A 14,031-nucleotide genomic window follows, 5' to 3' on the forward strand; every position below is an offset into this window, starting at 1 on the left:
ATTACTAGTTTACCCATTCACCTACTGAAAGACATTACAGTTGCTTCTAAATTTTGGCGATTATAAATAGAGCTGCTATAACATCCGTGTTCAAGTTTTGTGTGAATGTAAGTTTTCAACTCTTGGATAAACACCAAGGAGTACAACTGCCCGATCATATACTAGAGTATTTTAGTTTTCTAAGAAACTGCTAAATTGTCTCCCATATGTAGCAGATGCTTGAGAGGAATACTCCAAGAAGTGTCAGGTGGTTGCAGTCCCAAATGAATGAATCTGGAAGAAGGATGAGAATTTCTAAAGAGACAGTTGTGTGAAAAGCTATTAATCCATACCTTTGCAGTACCAATATTGTTGTAAAGTGTATGTGTATGGTGTGGTATAGGGAGCAGGGAAACCGAAGTAACAAATGGCAGAGGTTGAGAGAGGCCAAATCATAGAAGGCCATGCTAGTTTTATTAACGTATAGCGCATGAAGTATAAGTTTAGAATTTAAAATTACAAAGGTTTTCTACAAATCAATAAGAAAATACAAATAACCTATATTAATCAGGACAGAAACCAAATCAAATTATCTTAAAACAAGAAAGGGACTTTATTGGCTCACAAAACTTTAAAGTCCAGAGGTAGGGCAGGCTTTAGGCACAGCTGGATCAAGGGCCTCCAGGAAAATGATATTAGAACTTAGTTCTCTTTCCATTTCTGCTAGCCTCCGAGTTTCCCCACAGACAGACTTTCTCCGTATGGTACAAGTTCAGGCTTACATCATCCTTGCTTCCTGGGATCTCCATAAAACCTTGTTTCCAGTAGTTCTAGCAGTTCTGTTGAGGGCTCTCCTTAGTAGCCTGGCTTAAATTACATGTCCATTCTTAATTGCTGTGGCTAGGGAGCTATGAGACTCAGGAGGCCAAGCCTGTTTATGTGCTCACCTAAGCCACATGGAATAGGTTTACCACAATAAATAAGGGTTTTGTTACCAGAAAACAGGGAAAGAGATGATGAACAAACAAAAGGAACAAATATCCACACAACCCCACAGAAAAGTAGGTAGAAGATACAATGTTAAAACTATAAATGACCAATAAATGTATGACCCAACTTCACTATTTATCAGGGAAATGCAAAACAAGGTAAGGATTCTCTCTCTCTTTTGTCCAACAGATAGAAACTATCAAGTGTAGGTAAGGCTATATGGGGAAATAAGCACTTTCCATACAGTTGGTGAAAATATAAAAGTTACGAAAATATTTTGGAAGGCTAAGGTAGGTCTGTCAAGATGGCAAACCTTTCAACCCAACAATCCACTTTATAGGACTCCAACTTAAAGAAACATTCACTCATATGCACAAAGACATCTGAGTAAGATGTTTACTTTGGCAATATAACAGCACAAGAAAAATGGGTAATAAATAATGTTATCTTCATAGTATTTAATCCCATTCAAACATTAAAGACTTCCTTATCTTTGAGACAAAAAAGCAATTCCTATATATGATCCTATTTATGTAAAAATAGTGTTTATAAGCTATGTCTATTCATATGGAAATGTATGGAAAGGGTAGCGGAAAGATATATACTAAACTGTGGAAAGTGGAATGTGATTGGAAGCCCTGGAAAAATGGTCTTGGTTCTTACACTTGGGTACCAATTAAATTTTATATAATGAGAGGGTAGTAATTTATACTTCCACAATTAAAGAAAAATGGATGAAAGCAATTCACAAAGGAAGTGAAACTGGTCAATATACATGAAAAAGTGTTCCTCCCCACTAATTAAAGGAAGGCACAACGAAGCGAAAGATATTCTATCAAAAGGGCAAAAATTTTCAAGGATGCAGTGTTGGTGAGACTGTAGGTAAGCAGGCATTTTTACTGTTAATGGAGATATAAACTGGTAATCTTTTTCACGGTACTTCTCAAAATATCAGATGTGCATTCTCTAACCAATAAATCCATTTCTAGCTATTTATATTGCAGAAATACCCACATAAGTAGCAAGATGTATGTACAGGGATGCTAAGTAGACTCTATCTGTATCCATAAAGAACTTAATCTGCCAAGATGGGGTTGGTTAAATAAATTAGTGTATACTCAATAATGTGAGAGGAGGGGAGGCAAGTTTTAGCACAGTACCTGTAAAATGGGGTATGTACCTACCTCATACTGTTGCCAAGGATTAAGAATTAATCAGTGGTAAAGCACTTCAACTGGTAGCTTATACACAAGAACCATAAGTGTTAGCCATTGTTGTTGTTTTTTTTTTTTTTGCTTAAACATGTGTATGCCTAAATCTAGAAGAACAAACCATGGTACCATCACTTCTGCGTACGGTTATAAAAGAAAATGTCCTTTCCATTTTACATTTCTGTACTGTAAAAATTCAGAGAAGCATGTTTAATTCAGATGAGCATGCTAACCATAGAACATATAAATGTAGTATTTATCAACTAAGATTTAATAGACATTACTCAACATAGTGAAAAAGTATGTCTCTGGAGTCCAGAAAACTAGATTTGATTTTTAGCTCTTACTGGTCGCATGCAGGTCTCTGAATCTTGATTTCCTAGTCTACAAATAGAAGTAATACGGGTAGTGACTAATTCAATGCTTAGCATGAATTAGATTCCAATATGTGTAACCTTCCCCTCCAAACAAATGATCAAATGTCAAATAAGTGTCAGTGCGAAGAGCATAACTTCCCAGAAAACCAGAAGAAAATTTAACAGCAACTAACAAATGCTCAGTGGCTGCTGAATAAGTCACCAGCAGTCTGCATGCCCTAACACAAGTCTCATTTGCTATCCAGAGTCCTGGTTAGGCCACTGCCTAGCAACTGCCACTTCACCACTTCATCAGAAGCTAGGCATCCCGCAAATTACCACGTTTACCTGTGTGGGTATATACCAATGTCTGGATGATATAATTCACTGAACCGTTATTTTGAACCAACTTGTCCAGTGGGACTCAAGCTTAACTGGAGATGGTGAGCACACATCTCATCACTTCCTTTCCCCATGTGCCACCATCCAGTTATTTTTGGTCCAGTCCTCTTTCCCCAAAGCCTTGCCTTAGCCTCAGAATCCTTTCTGAACAATGCACAGGTATCAGAGCTGGCAAGACAAAAATCGTATTTGTCAACTCTAATGCTACCTTTCTGTGCTCTCACATTACCAAGTATCTTTGGCATTTATGGCAAATCTACCACAGGGAAACTTCCTTGTATATGGGCAATATATAAGATATTTAAAAGCATAAAATTTCCAGCCTGAAAGACCCACTCCCTTCTTACCTACTCTGATACAAGAACTCTGTCATCCCAGCAGTCTTCCAAATATACTACCTCAAAACCTACTTGGAAAAAAGCCAGTTATAAATAAATAGATCAATCAACCCAAGATCATTTTACCTTAAGAGCTGAGGAGTTTACAGCTTTATTGGACAGTGACTTGTTTCCTCTCAGCCACAAAGAGAAAAAGACCCAAACAAAAGTCCCTATAGTTTCTTGTATAACTTAAAATACATTATATCGTTACTACATATTTATACGTCAATAAATCTTAATCTATAAAGCACGTTTCTTGTAACTGTTATCAGAAAATCTATAAACAAGCTCCATTCTGCCTCACTTCTCTACCAGCTGGCCCAGCATTACTATGCTTTTTAATAGGCTCATGCAAATCTCACCTTCCATTTTAAAATCTGATCCAAACACCAGATAGAACCCAAATATCTGGAACTACTAAGTATTTGTATTCACATGGATCATTTTCCATACTGTGATGCCCATTTTAAAAAAGCCTTTTCTCTTACTCAATATTTTAACTTCCCGAGTTTTCCACGAAACAGTAGAACCACAGTACTTGGGATTCTCAGCCAAGGAGTATATAATCCTACTACTACAACGTATTACTTTAATACATTTTTAAAATGTGTTAAGACGAAAGTTAAAAAAAATAGTTCAATCAATTCTGATAGTTAACAAACTAGCTGTTAATAGCCTAGTTCCTTATTTTTAAAGTAGAACAGTCCATTCAACATGTAGGTACAACCTCAATGCTACTAGAGATTGCTCCGTTTTTTAAAAAAAGATTCATACACTGCCAAACTGTGATAAAGTTTATCTTGGACTCACCTCGAAGAAAGCTGGAGAGCCAGCTAGCTCTTGGAACTGAGTCTTCCTTTCCCTCCAAATATAACACCCTGGTGAGAGAACTATGGCTCTGCGAATCTCGGCGGTGACCTCCTCTGGGAATGCTGACAGGGAAAAGAGGCTAACTACATAAAACAGCTTTGTACCAAACCCCCTAGGATTTACAGTGGAAGAAAGACCTACCCACTTATGGTAGGATTACAGTACCTAGCACAGTGCCTTGTCGGTAGAAAGTGTTTAATAAACGCATGACTATTTTTAGCCTATTCAACCCTTCTGTGCCAAAAGAATAAAAAGAGCAAATCTGATACTTGTTGCCCACCTGTCAGGGAATATTCTGTCAGCAACAAAGATAAAGGCAAAATAAGAATGCATTAGATCTTGAATCTCTTCTAAAAGCCAAAACAGACCATTACCTTCTGTTTATATTTGCTTTTCAACACTGCCATTCACTGCAAATTCTTAGTGTTCTAATTTCTACCTTCAGCTTTATAATTGCTTATTCTTTAAACTCTTTTTAATGACACATGGGAAAACATTTTCATTAAGAAGCCCCCAGATTAAACCAAATGAGTTTTTTATTTTTTCCTGTAGGCAATAACTGCAGTTAAACTGATATACTTCAGTGGTTAAGTCAATTTGTGTATCTCCCAATCTAAATGTTCTGCTCACTTTTTGAAGTTTTATCACCAAAACTTATCTGAAATCTTAAGGCTCATTTATTTTGAGGCTTTTAGCCATCTTTTAGCTTCTATTTTCTGAAATATATATTTAAATTAGATAAAAGGAAACAGGACAGTAAGTTTTTAAAAGATGGTTTTAAAATGGTTTAAGATGGTTTCCAGACTGTATAATTCCTATGTTGCCTTTTAAAGGAGAAGGGAATGTAACCTTACAGAGAACATTTCAATGATCAACACAGAAATAAGTTATCTGTCTAAAAAAGGAAACTTTTAAGAAAGGAACAAAGAACCAAGTAGTTCATTATTTGGAAAACAAAATATAAACATTACATGAAAATTTAAGCATTAATACCTGAATTAAGTTTAAAATTTCAGTTTCTAGGCAGGCATAACACCATTTCTTTCAAGATAAAATAATCATGGTGAGTGAAGATTTTTTAGTATTTCCCAGTAGATTTTCTGAGAGTCGACAGGGGAAAACTATTCTGTATTCTGTATCACTTCATGTTTTAAATTTTGTCTTCATTTCTGAAGAAAAAGACCTGAGTGCTGATTTTTTATAATTTCTTAAACTTTCACAACATTCAGAAGTTTTTCTGCATTATGTCTTCTCTGATGTCTAAAAAGATTTGAGCTTTGACTATAGGATTTCCCACACTGAACACATTCGTAAGGTTTCTCCCCAGTATGGATTCTCTGATGATTAATAAGCCCAGAATTCTGGCTAAAAGCTTTCCCACATTCAAGACATTTGTAAGGTTTTTCTCCAGTATGTACTCTCTGGTGTTGTACAAGGATGGAACTTCTGCTGAATGCTTTCCCACACTCAACACATCCATAAGGTTTCTCCCCACTGTGGATTCTTTGATGAAGAATAAGGGCAGAGCCCTGACTGAAGTGTTTTCCACATTCATCACATATATGTTGTTTCTTTCGAGAGGGATTTCTCTTTCTTTCAAACCTGCCCTTTGGGAAACAGGTTTCTCCATATTTAAAAATTTGAGGAACACCTATATTGAGAGTCCCAGGAACTTCATGAGATTCTACTGCCGATGCAATCTCTTGCTTTGGAGCTAGCGCTCCATTTTCAGTCCTAGCATCATCATCTGAAACAGAAAATGTAAGTATCACTCATTTCCTATTTGGGGAGAAAACATGAAAAAAAATTTTAATGAACTATACATAAACAGCTTGTACACATCTATACATAGCACTCTGAAAACTACTGTTAAAAGTTGCCTTCTCCCAAAAAAGAAAAAAATGAAATGACTGATTATGAGATTAATAAGGCACAATAACTTAAAAGGTTGTATCTAAGTAAAACACAGTCAAGAGGGTTATAAATGGTAGAGTCTAAAAACTGTTAGAGACAGTCAAAGGTGATATGGTAAGCCAGGCATGGTGGCGCATGCCTGTAATCCCAGCAGTCGGAAGACTGAGGCAGGAGGATCACTGTGAGTTTGAGGCCAGCCTGGGCTACACAGTGAGCTCAAGGCCAGCCTGAACTGCATAGTGAGACCCTGTCTCAAAAAGACAAAAAAAAAGGTGATATGGTGAGGTCTAGATAAAACTATTAGGAAAACAATGGTCACTAGAAAATCATTATGTTCTTTTCCTTTGAGAAGAAATTACATCAAAACACAAAGGTGTAAAATAATAAGAAATCTGCCAGTAACTATTTCTGAAAATGCACAAAACAAGGCATGTGACAGCCAAGATTTGACTAAAAGCAGAACCCAGGAATCTGAATATGAAGGGGGTAAAGATAACCTGAGGGGATCAAGTGTTCAATGAAGACATGACAATTAAAAATTCAGTATATCCTTAATGAACAAAAGGTTTACTATTAAAAAAAGCTTGTCCTTGGTATTTGTCATGATACTTAGAAAAACTGCTACTTCTAGGCCTAACTGAGATGTATTCAGTGAAAGAAAAGCCTCAATTATCAACAAGAAGTACCATTACCCATCTGTAGGTGGAACTAAGCACAAGTCTCATTTAAGACTTCTAAGAAACCTCAAGCCTTAAAAAGCAGAGGTAAGGGTAATAACACAGTGAGCACTAGCACTCAAAGTGGTCAAGGGTAAATGATTTGACAAAGGAACCAAGTCAGGAGAAAAGGCAGAGGAAGAAAGGGAAGCGGGTAAGGAAGAGAGAGGACAGATTAAAGGGTCAGAAGTTAGGGAGGCCTGGAGACATGAACAGAGAAGTGATTATGAAGGTTATACAGAGACAAATGGCACAAAAAGAAATGGAAGTTCCCAAATGCAGAAGGACTAGAGTACTGGAATGGGGCTATTAAAAACAGGTAAAAATCATTCTAAATTTCAAAAAAGGAGACGTTTTCTACCCAAGAAAATATCACCTCCAAAGACCAATGACTGTAGTTCTCAAGCTTTTTTCAAAGAAGAATCCCCTAGAAAACATACACTGCAGATAATCAGCAGATTTCAGCTGCACCCTGGAGAGATTTGCTGGCAATGTCCCCTTGCAAGGGAAGAAAACCTGCTCAGACCTTATTCTGTCTAAGCAAACCAGCATTATCTCCAATTGCTTCAAAGAATGATTCCCAAAGTGGTCTCAAACAAAATTTCACTTAAATTCTAAGATGAAATCCAGCAGTTTTAGGAACACACTGGGTTTGTATCAGAGTACAGATGTACACATATGCCTTTAATTGCCAATATACTGGGAATCCATACAGCAACTGAATTACTTTAATTATGAGATTTTTAAAAACATTATTCTGCATTCAAGCATTATTATAACTAAAGAGCAGCTTATTTTTGCATAAATATTTAGAGAAAGTACAGCAAAAATCATTTCTACAAAAACTCTTAGAAAAAAATTACCAGGTTGGATCTGAAGGAACAAAACAGAAGTAACTAAAAAGTTAGAAAGACTTTAGTATACCATAAACAAAAAGATTAGAGGCAAGCCTGAAATTCTGGTATTTTGGAGGCTGAGGCAGGAGGATTACAAGGTTAAGCCCAGCCTGGGAAATTTAATGCTTTAGCAAGACTATCTCAAAGACAAAAAATAAAAAGGGGGCCAAGGATGTAACCTGGTGCAAAGGCCCTGGGTTCAATCTCCAGTACCATAAGGAAGAAAGCAAAAATTAATAAAGATAATAAATAAATAAATAAATAAATAAAAGGCTTCAGGTAAGCTTACTGTACCAATAAGATTAAAAAGGAGACTGAAACATTAGGATGTAAAACAGATGATAAATGGGTAATACTGTCTACAATACAGAGACCTGCACTATAGGCTAGAGTAAGAACTGGTAGCCTGACATGGACAAGTACGGATATTCAGGAAACAAGCTGAAAGAGAAGAAAAGGCTGAAGATGTTAATGTGAAGAGTAAAAAATCTGATATCAGCAAATCAACTGTTATCAGAAAAAAAATCAAGATCTTTAGCAATGGTGGTGAACTTATGCCAGGCATACTGCAGTGGGCACATAGAGCTCTCTCTGTCAGCATGTGAGCCAAGTCATCCCAGACCTTGAAAATGGACAGCTGAAATATTTTCCAAATCTAAAAATGCATTTATAAAACTACATTTGTAGACAATACTACAAGCCAACAGAAAATCTGTAAAGAATTTTCTAACACTGTCGCAGCTGCAAAGGAGAATTCTGACAAATTACCAGGGTGCACACAACAGCAAAGATTATATTAACTGTGCAAAAGCATGCCAAATGCAAACTTATACGTTTCGTTTTGTTTTTTTTTTTTTTTTTTGGTTTTTCTCCGGCACCGGGAACCGAACTCACGACCTTGCGCTTGCCAGGCAGGCGCTTTGCCACTGAGCTAAATCCCCAGCCCCAAACTTATACTTTTCAATAAAAAAATGTCTGTAGCATCAAAAGCTCTGTTATTAGGTTTTTAAGACAAAAGATGTTAGTGTGAGTTGTTTTTTCTAAAAATCCTCAGCAATCAGGATTAATTGCAGTGATGGCCCTCTATGATAAATAAGTAGGTTCTGAGTTGCAGTTTGGGCACTCGGTCTCTAAAAGGTTCACCATCACTGTCTTATAGTATGTCTGGGGCATCCGGATAAGTGACACCTCCTACCCACTCCACAAGAACAAGCTAAGAGCTCTGGGAAAAGGCCCATATTCCAGTCTAGAATTTTGGTCCTCACCACAGTGCCTTAGGGAATGGAGCTCCCAGGATGCCCATTTCAACTGGTTCTCCACAGCATCAAGCTCAGAGCTTGGTAATCCCCGAGCTTCTTCTTGAGAGACAATCTCTTCTACTAGCACTTCCCGTTTCCGTCGAGGGAGAGAAACCTGGAAATAATTAAGATTTTGGTTCAGCTGAGAAAGTATACAGGAGAAACCACATGGAGAGGCCTAGACAGCAAAGTAGTACAGATAATGGAGTGGTCGGGGAATGGGGGAGAAGGCATAAATATGCATAATTTTTTTTTTTTTTTTTTGGTTTTTCCCCGGTACCGGGAACCAAACTCACAACCTTGCGCTTGCCAGGCAGGCGCTTTTGCCGCTGAGCTAAATCCCCAGCCCCAAATATGCATAATTTTAACATAGTTGGGTGGAAATTAATATAGCAGCTCTGCCTACAGCTATGTCAGTAGTTCTAACGCAAAAAAGTGACACAAGCAGACTCACTGGCTGCCCAGGGTCATCCAGCTCACTCTCCAAATCTTCCAGCACTGTTACTGCTTCCTCTCCATTTTCTGGATGATGCTCTCGGACCCAAGTCTGCAGCTCCTTGGGTAGGATGGCAACAAACTGTTCCAGCACTACCAGTTCCAAGATTTGTTCCTTTGTGTGTGTCTCTGGCCTGAGCCACAGTCGGCAAAGTTCTCGAAGCTGGCTCACAGCCTCACGGGGTCCTGGTGAATCCTGGTATCCAAACTGCCTGAATCGCTGTCGGAAAACCTCTGGGTCAGGGAGATGGTTCCATGTGATACTTGATCCCTCTTCACCATCAGGATCCTCCTCCAACTTTACTCTCAGTATTTTTTCTTCTTCGTCCGGAGTTGGGATGATAAGTATTGAATCTTCTTCCACGGACTGTGCAGACATTCTGATATATACTTCAGGCAAAGACGAGGAAGAATGTAAGCCTCAGGGAAACACCTGGTGTTTGTTCGTTACAGGTACTCCTGAGGTAGAGAAAATTTAAAAAATAAATGATTAAATATCTTCCTAAAACTATGGACCTAAATTGATGAGGGAAAACATATTTGCTCTATTTACTGGATTAAAAATTCCAAGCAATATCATAAACCAGAACTGGCAAACTATAGCTCATAGCCAAATCTAGCCGGCTGCCTATTTTTGTACAAAGTTGGAACAAAAATAGTATATACATTGTAAAGTGGTTAAAAAATTTTGACATGTGAAAACATGAAATTAAAATTTCTGTGTCCATAAATCATTTAATTCATTCACAGTTCATGCTACAATGGCAATGTTGGCAGAGTTGAATAGCTTCAACAGAAATCATATTTAAAACTTAGTATTTACTATCTGGCTCTGTATAGAAAAAAACCTGCCATCTATGACCTATAAAGTCAACAAATCCTACTTCCATAATCCAAAGAATCCAAGTAAGAACTGTACCTCAGTGTTTTTAAACATGCTTAACCTTGGAACACATTATTTGCAATTCAGGACTGGTGTTCCTCTGATATACTTAAGTCAACTTAAAAGTTAACTGCCTCTTTAAAAAACAATACAGTGTACTTCACCAAGGACCTTGCATACACAGTGTACCACTGAGCTACATCCCTAGCCCTAGCTGCTTTTTTATTATCTGCTTTAAGATTCTTTTTTCATAGAATGTTTTTTAAAATGCTAAAAAAGCTGGGCATGGTGGCACATACCTTTAATTCTAGCTACTTGGGAAGCTGAGACAAGAGGATAGCAAGTGTGAGGCCTGCCTTGGGGTGGAGGAGCTGGGGATGAGGTCTGTGACAGACAGTTTGCCTACTGTGCTACAGGACTTGAGTTCAATCTCTAGGATTAAAAAAATAATTAAATATTAAAATGTTTAAGAGCTCCTGAGACAAAATATGAAAAAAAATGTTCACTTGCCCAGTAAAATATCATATAATATTGGAAAAAAGTAAAATATTCTGCATAATAATATGCAAATATTGTCACCCATCGCAACATAATTTAAATTTGACAGAAATTAATATTAATGACAACAAACTTTATTAAGAAAAAGGACTCTCACAATCATTCTAACTTCTTGCAGTATCCCAGTCTTGTCCTTACATCAGAAGACATTAACTTTTCCCAGCTTTGACTTGAATGGAAATCTTTGTGCTATTTTCCTATCGTTTCCTTAGTATTTACATAGTCACACCACACGCACTAAGAATGAGCCATGCAAACACTCTATATACACTTATTCAGAGCCCAGAGAACCTGCAAAAGAGTAACTTAAGACAACTTACTGTAAACAGTCAAGGTGAAAATTAGTAATCACAAACCTCCACATCAGACAGCTAATATACAGGGGTTTAATTAAATACTCTGGAGTGCGGTGGCCTTAAAAACAGGATCTAGCCACTAACCCTACTGAACCAAATGGTTCCATAATATCTTCTTAGGTTACACGGCACACTGGTCGTGGTACGTGGAATGCCAGGAGGGCCCCGAGAACGGGTAGATGCCTGGTTTAAGGTGATTTCCGGCCTCATTCCTGTAGAGTACTGCTGCGTCCCTCATCTCTGCCCTGATGTACAGCCCTCCTTCCCAGCATTCATGGCAGCCGACTTCAGATGACCAGAGGCCACCCTCCCAAAAGTGTCTAAACTACATTTCCGCCGGCGGCCCGCTTGGACTACAAGTCCCAGCAGCCTCCGCGCAAGGCCCGCCCAGTTCCCACCGCCCACCGAGATGCCTCCCAGAACCCTTCGCGAGACGCCAGGGCCTCAAAATAGAACAAAACCGGCAGTGGGGGAGGGGGAAGACGAGGGTCGCGGCCCATCTAGGGATGGAGAACACTTTGCTGATGCTGAAGACTCGAAAAGGCCTCCCACCGACCCCTTCCTGCCCCTCAACTATAGGGCGCGAAGACCGCGGCCTTTCCTCCTTGCCCCCCAGGAAGCCAAGAAAGGACCCCACCAAGTTTCCTCGCCAACTCCTGCTGAGGAGTCCGAAAACCCAAACTCCGAGTCCCCCTCTTCCTCCTACCCTTCCCCCAATTCCGGCGCAAACCTCTGGCTCAGAAAGCAGCAGCTTCGCTGTCCAAGACAGACGCAGAAACGCCGCTCACAAGCCGCTTCCCAGAAGCCCCCAGCGCGGACTGCTTCCGGTCTGCAGGCCCGAGGAGGCGGAGAGAGGCAAAGCCCACGTTGCCATGGGGATGCGCTCCACGCGGGGGAGGGGCGGCCTGATGACAATGACCACATTGAGGCTGCGCTTGGCCTCGCGCCTCCCTATTTGAATAGCCCAGCGTTCTCTTTTCAGTTGAAAAGAGAGAAAGCTGCCATTGGAATAGTCTTTACATTTCCCCAATCCTTTCAGATGTATTATCTCACGTGATCCTCACAGTAACCCTCTGAAAGTAGTAATAAAAGTGAATATTTATGAAAACTTACTATATTGTGCCAGGCACAATAGTGCTTTGGATGTATTGTTACTCTTTTTTTCACAAATCTTATAGGAACTTTAATTATGTCCATCCACAGCTGAGACCATTGAGGCACAGTAAAATAAATAAATTTCCAAGAGCTCAGAACACTCATATGGAGAGCAAGTTTTGATATCAAGACATGGCTCAAACCGTTGATTCTTCCTGGCTCTCTGCAGCGGTAGCACAAAGCTTTACTGTGACCAATATACCAGAGAAACAAGATGAGACATGTTAAGAGTTTTCATAATGATGTTGCAGTGTATTTTCAGAATGCATGATCATCTAACTTCAGGCTGGGCTTCTTAGAGCATAAAGCTGCTGCAGACATAATCATTTAAAAATTTAAATCAGACCACTTCATTCCTGTAACTGAGGGCCTCCCATAGATCCCAACTACCTTATGTATGACATAAAAATTCCTTACACTGACCTGCAAGGTCCCCTTCTCTAATCATGGCTTTTAGGTTCATTGTGGCCTACAGATTCGGTCTCACTGCTGGCCTTTCTTCTCGGAAGCCTACCCACTCTACAACAGTATTAGAAGAGATCTCATTCATTTATTTATTTACCTGGTTTTTATTTTGCTTTGTCTGTAAGTCACAAGAGGGTAAGGACTTTATCTGTCCAGTTCACCACATATCCCCATCTAGTCCCAAGATGCTGACTGCTTGGTACATATAAAACTCAGTAAATTTTTGTTGAATAAGTAAATGAATTGTGGGCTGATCACATTGCTGTCTTTGCTAGGTCACATGACAGGCATCGGAAAGTATGTGTGCACAAAAGAGCCTTGTTGTGTAAGGGCTTGTACTCAGCAGTGTAGGTCCAGCCTTCCAGAAGCAGCTTCAGTTCCTGCCTTCAGCTCTGTTTCATTCAGGAGAGTACCCTCTGCAAACTGCCTTGAGCCTCTGATGAATTAATGAGAAAACAAGTGAGCAGCTGATGGTATGGTGCTACTTTTCACTCCAACCAGATCCTGTCTTCTATCATCCCTCCTAATGCTTTTCTTTCTTCATTTTAGAAGACTGCAGAAATCTAGGCTTTTTACTCTCCTACCTGGCTACTCTTCCCACCCTTTCCCTCCCAAAGGCTAGCTCAGGCTCCCAAAGGCTAACTCAATTATGTTTTTAATAAACATAAAAAAACTCAAAGGAGTGAAAAATGTGAAATTTTACAGAGCCCTTTGCCTGTGATTCCTGTGATCTATGCTTCCTGATCACAGGAAGCTTTTCTATAACAGTAAATGCAAATGGCAAAGAATTTTTCCTAAATTAGCCTTTACAAGGCAGGGACCAACAGCACCCACTCTGAAATACCATCCTCTAAGCCTTACTCTGTGGACTTTTTCCTAACATATCGTGCTTGCTGCTGCCTTAAAGATAGAGTCAAAATACATCACCTTCTTCCTCTGGGCAGCCTGTGTGTGGAGAACAGCTCCACCAGGGCTGACCACCTTGTGTACACCTAGACCACCCAGGAAAGCTGGACCCACAGCTGATCTCAATCTTGGCAAAACACCTTATGATCTTCTTGGAACATATAGCATGAGGGGCTGGTAAACTGCTACTAGATATCCATT

At 39.2% G+C, this 14,031-nt stretch overlaps 1 protein-coding gene across 3 annotated transcripts; it reads right to left on the bottom strand.

Moving 5' to 3' along the window:
- Nucleotides 1–416: 416 nt before the first annotated feature.
- On the bottom strand, nucleotides 417–12,372 carry Znf24 (zinc finger protein 24). Of its 3 annotated transcripts, XM_013509592.1 has the most exons (6): nucleotides 12,035–12,372; nucleotides 10,690–10,822; nucleotides 9,467–9,966; nucleotides 8,980–9,127; nucleotides 5,182–5,935; nucleotides 417–4,250 (listed from the first exon to the last, which is right to left on the bottom strand). In XM_013509592.1, exons 3-5 carry the CDS (start codon nucleotides 9,884–9,886, stop codon nucleotides 5,397–5,399), a joined length of 1,107 nt encoding a protein of 368 aa, XP_013365046.1. In that variant the 5' UTR covers nucleotides 9,887–9,966; nucleotides 10,690–10,822; nucleotides 12,035–12,372; the 3' UTR covers nucleotides 417–4,250; nucleotides 5,182–5,396. The 3 variants fall into 3 exon arrangements, with proteins under 3 accessions (XP_013365046.1, XP_013365080.1, XP_013365010.1); XM_013509626.1 differs by lacking the exon at nucleotides 10,690–10,822 and having other exon boundaries at nucleotides 12,011–12,372; XM_013509556.1 differs by lacking the exon at nucleotides 10,690–10,822 and having other exon boundaries at nucleotides 12,035–12,371.
- Between the last annotated feature and the right edge of the window lie 1,659 nt (nucleotides 12,373–14,031).

Source organism: Chinchilla lanigera, unplaced genomic scaffold (genome assembly GCF_000276665.1).
Source record: "Chinchilla lanigera isolate Chin_1 unplaced genomic scaffold, ChiLan1.0 scaffold00001, whole genome shotgun sequence".
In the NCBI taxonomy this organism is placed as follows: Eukaryota; Metazoa; Chordata; class Mammalia; order Rodentia; family Chinchillidae; genus Chinchilla; species Chinchilla lanigera.

Coding starts and splice junctions, on each gene's coding strand:
- Znf24 (XM_013509592.1), bottom strand. CDS start 9,886: ATGTCTGCACAGTCCGTGGAAGAAGATTCAATACTTATCATCCCAACT. Junction 9,128..9,466: donor TGGATGACCCTGGGCAGCCA/GTGAGTCTGCTT, acceptor AATTATTTCCAG/GTTTCTCTCCCTCGACGGAA. Junction 5,936..8,979: donor CCATTCCCTAAGGCACTGTG/GTGAGGACCAAA, acceptor TTTCTGTTTCAG/ATGATGATGCTAGGACTGAA.